The sequence below is a fragment of the Protomyctophum bolini genome (genome assembly GCF_963924005.1).
Source record: "Protomyctophum bolini genome assembly, chromosome: 22".
Classification (NCBI taxonomy): domain Eukaryota; kingdom Metazoa; phylum Chordata; class Actinopteri; order Myctophiformes; family Myctophidae; genus Protomyctophum; species Protomyctophum bolini.
Genome location: NC_137883.1, coordinates 28,061,585 through 28,074,734, shown reverse-complemented (window position 1 = coordinate 28,074,734; position 13,150 = coordinate 28,061,585). Strand labels below are relative to the sequence as shown.

Genomic DNA, 13,150 nt, shown 5'->3' with positions numbered 1-13,150 from the left:
CACACACACACACACACACACACACACACACACACACACACACACACACACACACACACACACACACACACACAATAGGCACATGCACGAACACTCACTGCACATCAAACTAGATATGTAAATAAGCAATCAAGCACATCTAAATAGGCTAATAAAAACCACCATGCACGCCGATATATGTGACGAACGTCTCGATTCGTCGACACATTTAAAAGCATCGTTTCAGAGCTTCATTCATAGAGCATAGGTATTAATTAAAACCCTGTACAGCACACAGACACACAGACCTGATACATACAATACTTTATCTTGGATAAAAAACCCAACATTTGAAAAACAGGTAAAGGATATGCAAGAAGATTAAACCAAATCCAAATTGTTTTCATCATATCAGAAGGGTCTTATCAGACTTATCAGCTATCATACAGCATTACAACTTGGTCACAATCCTCTCAAACTGTCTTAAAACAAATAAACATCAATAATATACAAACAGGCTATAAAAAAATCATGGATCAAAAACAGATGAGATGGGGGGGTTTTGTGGGTTTTTTTCTACTATCAAATTGTTATTTAAATGTTTACATGGCCATGTCTTTGTTCTCTGGACTGGTTTACTGTAATTTTATTGATTTTATTTTATTTTATTAGATGTATTTTCTGTAAACGATTATTTTTAGTATGGTAGATCACATTTGTATAGAAAGGCCTAACCAGGGACTGGGGTTGCAAATTAGCCATGGCTATAAACCCTATACAATACAACGCAACGGTTTCATGTTTTTACAACTTGATAGATTGATTTTTGTATTGTCCCTGTTAAATAAAAACAGAGAGAATACATCATCATTCTATTCAATATTTCAATTCAATTTTATTGAAGTGTCAAATCACAACAAGTCATCAAGTGTGTATTTGTACAGTACATCTACATGTTCTGATGTTGCAGTTTTAACAGTTTTGGTATTTAGTTGTGCTTGATATGTACTGTAATTCTGAAAACTGTCAATCAATCAAGACTTTACATAGAGCAAATGACTGACAGAGATCCCACCCTGAGCAAGCGATTTTGCGATTTTGCGACTCCCCCTTGTCGTGCGTTCACACAGGCAGCGAGACGATGCAAAGACGCGATTTGGAGCAGCAGGAGTGACCAAAAGGTATAGATCGTGATCTACCAGTAGATCACATGACATATCCCCTAAAATATCATTTAAATTATTTAAAAACTACTTTTGGCATCTGCCACTTGAATTAAGGTGACTTAAAGCGTTTCTCAGTTTCGCACAAACATCAGTATTACAAAGTTATACAAAAACACCCTACCAAGTCCATTTCCGCCCTCTATTTCCCGTTCCAAGAGTGTTTGACTAACTAACTATTTTCAGCAATGGGATAATATTTTTGGTGGGTAGATCTGGTTGAGCTTGGCATTTTGAAAGTAGCTCTCAAGCCTAAAACGTGTGGGAACTCCTGAGCTACATTGTTGTGCGTTTGCAACGCCATGTCGCCGGCTTCCTTTGACAATGAATGGTAGACTGTGTGTTTAATCTGCCCCGTGGGAACGCAACATTAGGGAGAAACGACAAGCATACATCATCATACATCACATTCCGTGCTCGGCCAATCAAATCATTTTCGTGGTACACACAGACACACAAAGCTGGGCATATATAGGAGGGGCTAGCACCCCTCAAAACTAATATTAACAACATAATTAGAAACATCATGAGCTATATGTCTCTGCTGCTGCGACGCGGGATAATATTAAAACCCTGCGAGGTGTTCTTAGAGAGGTTTGAGGGGAAAGAAGGCCCTCTGCATCAAGGGAAGCCTCCCAGTCACTCTTACAGTACATTTTAACAACGGCGAGCATGGCTTGAATTTCATTGGCTATCGCCCAATCGCCCACTATCGCCGGGCGACGTCGCCCCCTAAAGATGAATTGTGTTTATCTTTTCGGCCGACGTTCCTCCGCCCACTTTTCGACCATCGCCTCTATCGCCAGTAGTCACCGCCGTGAGGCCGTGGGTTTCAACCAGTAGTCACCGCCGTGAGGCCGTGGGTTTCAACCAGTAGTCACCGCCGTAAGGCCGTGGGTTTCATCCATTTCATCCAGTAGTCACCGCCGTAAGGCCGTGGGTTTCAACCAGTAGTCACCGCCGTGAGGCCGTGGGTTTCAACCATTTCATCCAGTAGTCACCGCCGTAAGGCCGTGGGTTTCAACCATTTCATCCAGTAGTCACCGCCGTGAGGCCGTGGGTTTCAACCATTTCATCCAGTAGTCACTGCCGTAAGGCCGTGGGTTTCAACCATTTCATCCAGTAGTCACCGCCGTGAGGCCGTGGGTTTCAACCATTTCATCCAGTAGTCACCGCCGTGAGGCCGTGGGTTTCAACCATTTCATCCAGTAGTCACCGCCGTAAGGCCGTGGGTTTCAACCATTTCATCCAGTAGTCACCGCCGTGAGGCCGTGGGTTTCAACCATTTCATCCAGTAGTCACTGCCGTGAGGCCGTGGGTTTCAACCATTTCATCCAGTAGTCACCGCCGTGAGGCCGTGGGTTTCAACCATTTCATCCAGTAGTCACTGCCGTGAGGCCGTGGGTTTCAACCATTTCATCCAGTAGTCACCGCCGTAAGGCCGTGGGTTTCAACCATTTCATCCAGTAGTCACTGCCGTGAGGCCGTGGGTTTCAACCATTTCATCCAGTAGTCACCGCCGTAAGGCCGTGGGTTTCAACCATTTTCGTAACAAGCTTGTTGATCGGCGCGTCGCAAAAAACTGTGGTAAATCACACTAATTGACATTGATGATTTATTTGTTTGCACAAAATAAGTAATCGATAGAATACTCGCTAAGAAAATAATCGATAGTTGCAGCCATACTGCCGTCTGTCTGTCTGACTGTCTGTCTGTAGTGTAGCGTATGCGTGTCTGTCTATACGTGTGTGTGTGTGTGTGTGTGTGTGTGTGTGTGTAGTGTAGTGTATGCGTGTCTGTCTACACGTGTGTGTGTGTGTGTGTGTGTGTGTGTGTGTGTGTGTGTGGTGTATGCGTGTCTGTCTACACGTGTGTGTGTGTGTGTGTGTGTGTGTGTGTGTGTGTGAGTAGTGTATGCGTGTCTGTCTACACGTGTGTGTGCACATGCACTACTGTTTGTCCAGCTCTCTGGGTGAGTGGCCTGTTATTATTACTGCTCCATTACCGTCCAGTAGGATGAGAGCCCAGACTGCAGTGTTGACACACACCAACACACCAACGCCTTGGTGTGTGTGTGTGTGTGTGTGTGTGTGTGTGTGTGTGTGTGTGTGCGCGTGCGACTGGATTCACTTGTGCAACACGGTATGCTGTGCTAAATAGGGCTTAATAGGTCTTAAAGGACCACTTCACCACTTTTCAACCTATCTTTATATAATAAATCCTCACTAATAATCATGAGAAAAAAAATGACGCAGTTTTTTTATACTCTGTCTGTGTCTCATATTAGGGCTGTGGGCAGTTCAGAAACCGTCTTCCAGTGACATCATCGATGGGGAATACAAGCTAATAAAAACTGCAGGCTTTCTGGTCCTGAAAAGTTGCAATGCGAAAATGGAAGCCATCGTTCTCACGATATATATTTTTTTAAATACTCTGACTAATGATGATGTCACTGGAAGACGGTTTCTAAACTGCCCACAGCCCTCCTATGAGACACAGACTGAGTAGGAAAAAATCGTGCCATTTTATCATGATTATTAGTGAGGACCTATTATATGAAGATAGGTTGAAAAGTGGTGAAGTGGTCCTTTAACACATTCTGTACAAAACACGTCTGGAAACGTCATAAGGATCAGAAACGAGTAATACCTTAGACGTCTGTGGACGTCCTAGCGACGTCCAAACGACGCGGGGCGAGATAATAATATTCAGAATTATTCCTATTTTTTTTTTTGGCATTTCGCTTTTCGCTTGCCGTATGCTAACGCTCTGTGCAAATATTAGCTTGTCATTGACTCCCATGTTAGCGCGGCGGAAAGAATGACTCGTATCTCCTGATCCAGGGCGCTCTCCGTGGTGATGAATGGATCGATATGCTGGCGCTGCATTTCTGCTCCTCATCCGTCTCTCCCGCAAAATATGAACGCTTTTTGGAGTTTATATAAATATATTAAGATGATCGGGGATTATGAGCTCACTTTGTCAAGTCAATTTTTTTAAGAAAGTATTTCCGGTTCATGGCTTTCAGAGTAAAAGCGATCAGACTACTCTGGCACTATAAGGGCCTTTATTTTGATGCACGTTGGTGTACTCAATGTGTTAATAAGCACTTAACAAGACCTTTTATGGTCCCCACTTCTGTTTCATCTTCACAGTCATATCCTAATTAATGAATCCTAAAAAAAAGGTGTAGTGCCAGATCGGGTTTTCATGGAAAACACTCCTTGGCCTAAATTCGGCCATAGCCACTTGCCCAATTGTGCCCAAATGTGATGAGCTCATCACACAGCTATACAGTATGGCCGTTTTTAGCCAGAGGAGTGTTTTTCATGCAAAACTAATGCTTGTAATGGATTCATGGAATGGAAGCATAATGAAAAACTTCTGAATTGGAAAATGAAAAATACCAAAATATAAACTAGAGACTGCATGTAGGATTATTATTTTTTGAATAAATTACAGTCACCTTAGGTGGTACCAATTAATCAAAATATCAGTGTTTATTTTAGTTTTAGTTTAGTTTTTATGTAGTTTTCGTCAGTGAAAAAAGGTAGTCGACAAACATTTTTCGTCTTATATGACGAAATCAACACTGGGCGTTACTTACAGCAGGGGTCGGCAACCTTTTTGACTTGAAGTGCTGTGTCTTTATTTGCTTGATAGTCGGCGTGTCATATCGACATTTCGTTTAACTATGACACCACATCAAAATTTTATATTTTTTGATTGTTCATACACATAGCAACCTTAAATTTTTCTCTTCTTTAGAAACATTTTCTTTCACATCACGACGTAGGATTATTAGACTCAAATATTATTTAACTTTAACTATAACTAATTTAACTGTAAACCTTTTTAATATATAATATATAAAAATCATCTCTCTCACACTTTTGTACAGTACGTTAGTCACCTGCCTCAGAGCTACTGGGATGTGCATTGCTAATTAGTTCAGAGTAATTAGCCAATGCCGCATGGATGCACGTCGTGGATTCTGCTGACGCGGGGCGAACGCCAAGTTTTTTCTGACTGTGTCGCATGTTTTCTTTAATGACTTTTCATCCCTTCGGTAATTCCAAGGTCAGTGAGGTCAGCGGTACGTGGCACTATACCTCATAATTTGCTGAGCTCCAAAGGTGTCTAATATACAGCCTCCAAGCTACTTTCATACTGCATCTCAATGTTTAGACAAATGAAAACACACAGTGGAAGTTACAGAGAGGTGAACACTTTTGTGGGAAACCGTCTTTTCCAGGACTCGAACTCGAGGTTCGAATTTGTCCTCGCATGACTCTCCTCTCGCTGCCCTCGGTTTACTATCTCTCTACTACACTGACCTGAAATAATAAAGCATAACAATGCCAGAAATAAACACAAATCAAAATACCCTTCAATCTCAAATTTAGCATAATATGGCACTGACATTTATGTATACATTGACATGGTTGATATATGCTGCTAAATGTGTGTTTCTATATCTGCTGCTATTTAAAATGCCTCATTGTATTGCTAGTATTGCTATTTTGGTGCTAATGTCTTTGTCTACATATTTTAACCATGCACTTTATTTGACATGGCTGATATTATAATAGGAATAGTTGACATATATGACTTATTTTCCTTATTTCTTTCTTCCTCTATTCTTGCCCCCCTTTTTTTAAACTGCAAATGTTTTGGGCTTTAAGATAAAGAATTTCACCAACTCTAGTACACCTTGTAAACCTGTGATGTGACAATAAAGTTTACTCTGAAAAATATTACCCAGTGCATGGCCAAACGCATGTAATGACATCCGCATAAGCTATGCTGTAGTTATGTGCAATTTTCAGTTAATGATCGCCAGTGGTGCTGTTCCATATTGGACGGCATCGGGAAACGGGTTGCTGATATTTGCAACGAGCATACTGGAATATGAGACGATAACACAGTACTTTCATTACACCCAAATAGATGGTATACTATAGAATATATAGTTACTAGTTGTGCTCTCATTCTCTCATGGGAAATGATATACAAGCTAATTCAATCTTTCCAGCTTTGAATACAAGAGTCAATACAAGATGTTTGGACTGGAGCACTTTGAACGTATAGCGACACCCTACCTGGAGAGGTGTGAAAGTTCCTAAAATAATTGTGAATAAAGTAACTAAAGCTGTCAAATGCTGTATTTTCCATTGTAAAGTAACAATGGAAAATACATTTAAAAGTACCTACTGTGCAGTGTGCATAATTATAGTAACTTGTTTGGCACTTGAGTAAATGTACTTAGTTACTTTGCACCACTGAGCAGCCAATGACTGACAGGCTAAGCGCCACCAGCTGTAGTAATTGCTACAGTGCAGAGGGACATGGGTTGATATTAATGGTCTTAACTCAAAATGTATACATCACACAGCTTAGATATTTTGATTAATGGTCTTAACTAAAATGTATGTACATCACACAGCTTAGATATTTTTCATTAAATCAGAGAGTAGACCTGTGCGAACTTGTTGATGTAAAAAATACATCTGTAGTGTAACAATTGTGGGCGCAGTGACTTTACGATCACACTGTGCATTTCTCCTGTCTTTCTGTCTAGCCACTAGCAGAACCCATTGGAAATGCATTGGGGGTGCAGTGATGTAAATAGGCTTTCAATGTAATGAGTCCCGGGATGCAGGGATGGTCTTTTCGATGAGTCCCAGGGACATTTTACGAGTCACACTTCAACGACGTTAGGAGTCATATTTTGCCATTTTTACAAATTGCTGTATTTAACTCTCATTTCATTTTATATGGTTATATTCATGTAGAAAACAGAAGAAATGATTATTATAACTGAAGCTAGCAAAATAAACTAGAATAAAAAACAGTAAGGTAGTACAGTAGTGCATCATGTAGATGCAGAGGTCGTTGTTTTATTGCGTCCCTTAACTATAAACTGTGTTTTTTAATCTCTGGGGTGCTTAAAGTTAAATATTTAAAAACCTACAAATTATTTCTAAGTAAAAATCTCAAGGGTGCATGTCCACAGTAAGGTTCAATTTGAATCATTCAGTGAATATAGTTTCTAGGTGAAAATATGAATGAGGTGCCAAAGTCATCACTTTAGTTTAAAAAGTAAAATATTTAGTAAAGTGAAGTGAGTACTGAATATTTAACGGTTTGCATGGAGTTTTCATTTTGAGCAGAATATAGTCTATAAATAGTGACGATATCTGCTGCTGCAGCAATCTCTGGACTGAGTTGGGAGCTGGGTGTGACAACACACCTGTTTTGCATCAAGCTAATTGATGCACGTAGGACGAATCAGCCACTTCCCATTCCCATCACACATATTCATTCAGGGCGAGAGCCTTTGTCAAGAGAGGCTTGTGGTATCTGCTCATTTTCACTCTGTATTCCCATATGGTTTATGTGCTCGGCATAGCTAGGCATGGCAACCAGTGTGATGTGTCTGGAAATAAAGAGTACTTTTTGAAAGAAGAACCTTGGCTGTTGTCACTCTGTACTACCAATGAGTCCGTCACAAACATAGAAACGTAGGTCTGAACTACCAGTGGCATAGCATAATCACAATGGACCCTTTCTTAGACCCTCTGCCACACACTGCCCCACACACACACACACACACACACACACAAGTGCACTCCTCCATCACAATGTGTTATTTCTAGCAACATCTACATTCTAGATTCTACACCGACAAAGACGCAGGAGTCAGAAATGCATCCACACCATCCCCTGCTCTCTGTTCTCCTTCATCTTCTGAGTGAGCAACACGGTGTTGTTTATCCAATGGTTGTAAGATGAAAGTAAGACACAACATAACTTACAGCAAGGTTACAAGTTGTCAGTGGACAATTAATGAGCATGTTATACCCCAGCAATACTTGATCCACTGGAATATTTCACCAGCCATGTACTTACTAGTGATACACTGTGAACTGCTCTCGCTTTGTGCTTGGATGGCTTATATTTATACTTACTCATTATACTAGGTCACAGCTAAAGAAGTCAGGCACAGCATTTTGGCAAACTGACTCAACTCAGTTGCAGCAACTATTGTCCAACTATTACTAACCCTAATTGTAACCCTAGCCCAGTATTAACCGTCACGTACATATCAGTCTTAACCCGGCCATGTAAAAGTCAGTTTCACAATGGTTTTGCTTCAGTGGGAGTGAAGAGGATAGTAAAGAGGATAGACAGACACACACACACACACACACACACACTTAGGCCTAGCGGCGCAAACACGTCTGACTGTAAATTGAATTAGTCAGAGCCGGAAAATGACAGATGACAGCTTCCTGTTCACAGTTACAGAGCCTGTAGCGTTCACGTGGCTTGCTTGATTGAGTGATTAAAATAGCATTAAGTGTCGAGTCTAGTACTGTCATACAAATATTGAACTGAACAGTTCTTCTCCTAAAAGGAGGTGATTGGTCACTTGAAGAGGGGCTGTCTCCATGCAATGTAATTGCAGTGGGCTAAAAACAGACACAGACTAGTAATGAACATTGCCCCTATGGCCTCTATATGTGAGGTATCGAGTTGGCATGAAGGCCTTTGGCAGCGTCTTGGGCTCCCATCCCACACACGGGATAGTATACAATAGCCATCACTCACTGGCACTTAATTATTGATGCTAATTCACGCTATTGGGATCATTAAAGAGGATAATACTGATTATTCTGCGAGCACACCACCTCCCATCCCCCAGGAGGGGACACTGCAGCGTTGGGTCTGCATGCATGCTGCTGCAGAAGGTTTTTGAGTGGTGCTAGCCACTCCTATAGACAACAATGTGTGTCCACTCATAATGTCACTGATCGGTGAACCAATATTTCTCCAGCGCTTGCTCCCACGCTCGCCTGCCCCTCTAGACCAGAGAGCACGCTGGCTGGGCCAGGCTAAGTGTACAGACAGTACAGCACGAGTACAGTGGCGTCAACTCTGTGGGTGTTCAGGAGCAGAAGCACCCACTGGCAAAATAATAAGCCAATAATAATAAGTTGCGGGGCGGGTGGGCACCTTAAAATATATAGGCTACTCTAAGGTGGGCACCCACTGTCGTTATAGGAACCTTCCGCCACTGAGCACGAGTACAGTACAGCACCACTCAGTTCAGACAGGTCTGATTTTTACATTCATCAGAGAGGAATCCCTGCTCATCTCTACACCTCAATCACCTCTCAGTCTACTGATAAGATACATATAACCTACAAGCAGAGTGGGCGCATGCAGGCATTCTTGAGGGTTCCAGGTGGTCCCCATGCAGGCTAAATGGAGAGTTGGTAACCAAATGGACCCTTATAGATCTTTAACTCTGGTCCATTTGGTTTCATTTTAAGCTCTCAAGAGTTACATTATTGTTACACATCTGCATTACTTCATTTACAAGAAGTCTACACAATTTGGTGAATGTAGAAGAATTGTTATTTTGATCAACGTTTGCCAAAAGCATGGAATTGTAGACAAAATCTTATCCAACGAAAACTAATTTTGAATATTCTTTGGCTTTGGGTCTGAGAGGCTAAATCTCATGGTGGTCCCTCCGTATATACGTGGCTCAAATGCCGGGGAAAAAAATGGGACTTCATATGAAAAAGGTTGAAAACCACTACTGCCCATGATGCAAAGTATAGGCTATGTATAAATGAAAATGAGGCTATGGTATTATTGACCAGGCTACAGTAGTACACACACACACACACACACACACACACACACACACACACACACACAGTATCCAATCCAAATCCAATCCATGTTGTGATGTCATGCTCCCATCAGTGCGTTTGGCGCATGGATGGAGGAGGATGGAGTTCGGGCCGCTTTGCCGTGGATGGACTAAAAGGCACTTCATGAATAATTTATATTCTTTCCGTGTTCGTTGCGTAGCCTACTGTATGGTATGGCAGCCAGGCAGCAAATGTATCTACGTCGTCCGAAAAATAAATAAATAACCCGAATCTCAACAATACTATTTCTCTACGGTTCAAATTTCACAATACTTGGCAAATATAATAAGTCGAAACTCGAAGCTGGCGTTGCAAGTGAAGCAGTCAGTCAGGAGGACAGTGTATTTACAGTAAAGTCCACTCTAGCCTGACGACTTGTGGATTCATATAAAAAACAAATCCTTGTGACGAATCCAATGTAAACCATGTGAACAGGAACATAATGGTTCACTGGCAACTTTACGCGCAAAATTAGAATACATATGGCGGGGGGGGGGGGCCGTAATTCATTGCAATTGCGCCGTTTGTTTTCGCTGAAGATTCTTCACTGCTACAGTATAGGCTAAAGCATAATTAAACCTGTATACTATAGGTCTATTTACTGCTGCAAGACGCGCAGCTGCTTTGCACGGCGCGAGCCGACGACGAGAGAAACAGCGTTATATCATTAAACGCAACACACGTGTGACGGCTGTACAATCATGTAAACAATTAAAGCATTTACCGTTGGTTGAAAGTTAGCAGTTTGTTATTCGCTGAATCCACGCTGTTCATGTCCCCACAGACAGTCAGCAGGTCTATAGTCTCTGTACTCCCTCTGGTCTCCTCAAGACACTATTCATAGAATACAGCATTGATGTGATGGTCATTGGTCATGGACACACCGCTCAGCTGTATGTATGTAGGCTATGTCTGTCTGACGGCTTCGCTGCAGCTTTTAGAAGAGCATGTGAAGGCTGCTTTTCCTATTGATAACACTAGTGTTTACGTTCTCTCTCTCTCTCTCTCTCTCTCTCTGTGTGCATGTGTCAGGTAGGTAGGCTATACACATTGCGTGTGTAGTGTACCATGCACACTTTGCACAGAGACATAGCCCTACCCCCCTCATTATCTCTCTCTCTCTCTCTCTCTCTCTCTCTCTCTCTCTCTCTCTCTCTCTCCAGTTATATTTTCCTGTTCATTTCTTTGCATAGCCAGCCAGGACAATGTTGGAGAACATGGTTGTCTCTGAGGTAAGCATGATGATGACATTGTATAAGACACAACTTATTGGATTATGGATTTGTGTGTGCGTGTATAATGCACGTGCGAGTGTGTATAAACAGGAACTTGTGTGTCATAAACTAAGCATCTTGCACTGCTGGACTATATAGAACTTGAGAGTGAGGGATGGCCTGGCCCTGACCACACCCACGGCTTGTCAAACAGAAAAGCACTCACACAGCTGTGGGGTAGTAGGAGTGCTCAGCACGCACACACACAAAGTGTCACACAGCTATAGCTAGCTCGACATATACAGTATATATAGCCTGTATATACTGTACAGTACACGGATGAAGTGGTTAAAATGATTGTGATGCTGTGCTAACCCATTTAGACCATTTTATGAAAAACCCGTTTCAGTCGTTCTCAAATATTCTCATGACAAGGACCCCCAAAAGCAAAGATTTGAGTTAAAAACGTTTTTTTTCCCTCAATACTAGAAGATCTACAAGCTCATATGAGCTTGTTAAATCTGCTATTTTTCAACCGCTAAAGTATAACATAATCCTTAAAACACCAAAAGGGGTTCCAGTTCCTGAATGTGTTAACTATAGTAACCACATTTGTCTGGCCAATAATCCCACTCAAGCCATGCCGTGGAGAATGGAGATAACATCTTCTTTTGCATGCTGCCTCCCTGGCCGTTTCCATAATATCTCTTCCATATCGGCCTCTTCTATTTGGTTTGTTTTTTACAGCGAGCAGTCTAACACAGTTGACTTTTTTAGTCTGCTCTGAAGAAGGCTATACTGCCGAAGCGCGTCAGCGTTCTCAAATAAACATGAGAGATTGCATCTGAGCCAGTCTTGCATGCTTTTGAGTGCCGCTTTTTTCCACTTAGTCGGTAAGTTATTTTCAAAGCTGAGCACCCACTGCCTTAACCAAAGTGCAGTCTCCAGAAGAAGCGCACTTGTTTTTCTTTCTTTATCAGTCTAACACTGTGTTTCTCAAAGTGAGGTCCGGAGACCCCCCCCCCCCCCATAGGTCCTTGAGGGGGTTCTAGGAGGAGGGTCCCGAGCGATAATGTGTAACAAAAATATAGCTAAAACAACAAGCTCACAGCATGTCGCATCACGACCCGTTGTGACCTTGTAGATCTGCTATTTTTCAATAGCTAAAGTATAACGTAATGCTTAAAACACCAAAAACTGTATCGGTATAGGAAAAGTATCGGCACTTATTTGTCATATCGGGGCCATATCGGTATCGGCGAATATGCCAGTCTAACCACCGATCCAACACGGGTAAGGGGTTGACACTATGGCAGGTAAATAAAATGTTGGGGCATGTGGAGTTTGCTTTTGAGTTGCCCAAATGCAAGTGCACACACTGTATGAGTGAAGAGTCTGCTATAAACACAACACGAGATATATAGCTAGATATCTATAAAAACACCCTCCATTAGCGAACCCCCAACCATTAACGTTTGTTATAATCATGATCGCCCATGGCTGTGTACTTGAACGTGAGACACAGTGTACTTGATATGTATTGTGTACTGACTGATCTGTAGCATACTTTATAGTTAGGCTACGAGAGACATCTCAGACAGCAAGGTCAGCCTTGCTGCAGTTAGCGGTTATTATGTCTCATATCTTGTTGTCACGTCATTTGGGATCCATGCAGCACTATATATGTTCCTGTGTGTGTAACAAACTTTGTAAACCTTTAGCGTGATACTGTCTCGTGTCCCGTTATTTGTTCTCCCGGGCCCGGCCCCGCAGTCGTCGTACCAAAGGAATAATTCAACTGGATTGTCACACACCACCCAGCCTGCACACACACTACCAGTCTGCCAGAACCAGACGAGGGTCCAATTAGAGTTTACAACAACGTTTATAATGAAACTTGCTCTGCAGTGTGTCCAAACTCTCAGAATAGTAGAAATTGAGGAGGCTAAAAGAACAGGCGTGAATAGCAGACCTGTCATGGGAGACCAAAAACTAACATTTTTGT

General features: G+C 42.0%; 1 protein-coding gene across 5 annotated transcripts in view; it reads right to left on the bottom strand.

The window, feature by feature from the left end:
* The window catches only part of garnl3 (GTPase activating Rap/RanGAP domain like 3), a 92,326-nt gene that overhangs the window by 52,384 nt on the left and 26,792 nt on the right, over window positions 1-13,150 (bottom strand). The window contains exon 1 of one of the 5 annotated variants that reach the window (XM_080756495.1): window positions 10,656-10,914. The exons of the other annotated variants lie outside the window; for them this stretch is intronic. Within the exon in view, the coding sequence (XP_080612621.1) occupies window positions 10,656-10,705 (50 nt within the window). The 5' untranslated portion in view covers window positions 10,706-10,914. Of the gene's footprint in view, window positions 1-10,655; window positions 10,915-13,150 lie in introns of those variants that run through there. 5 annotated transcript variants of the gene reach the window in all.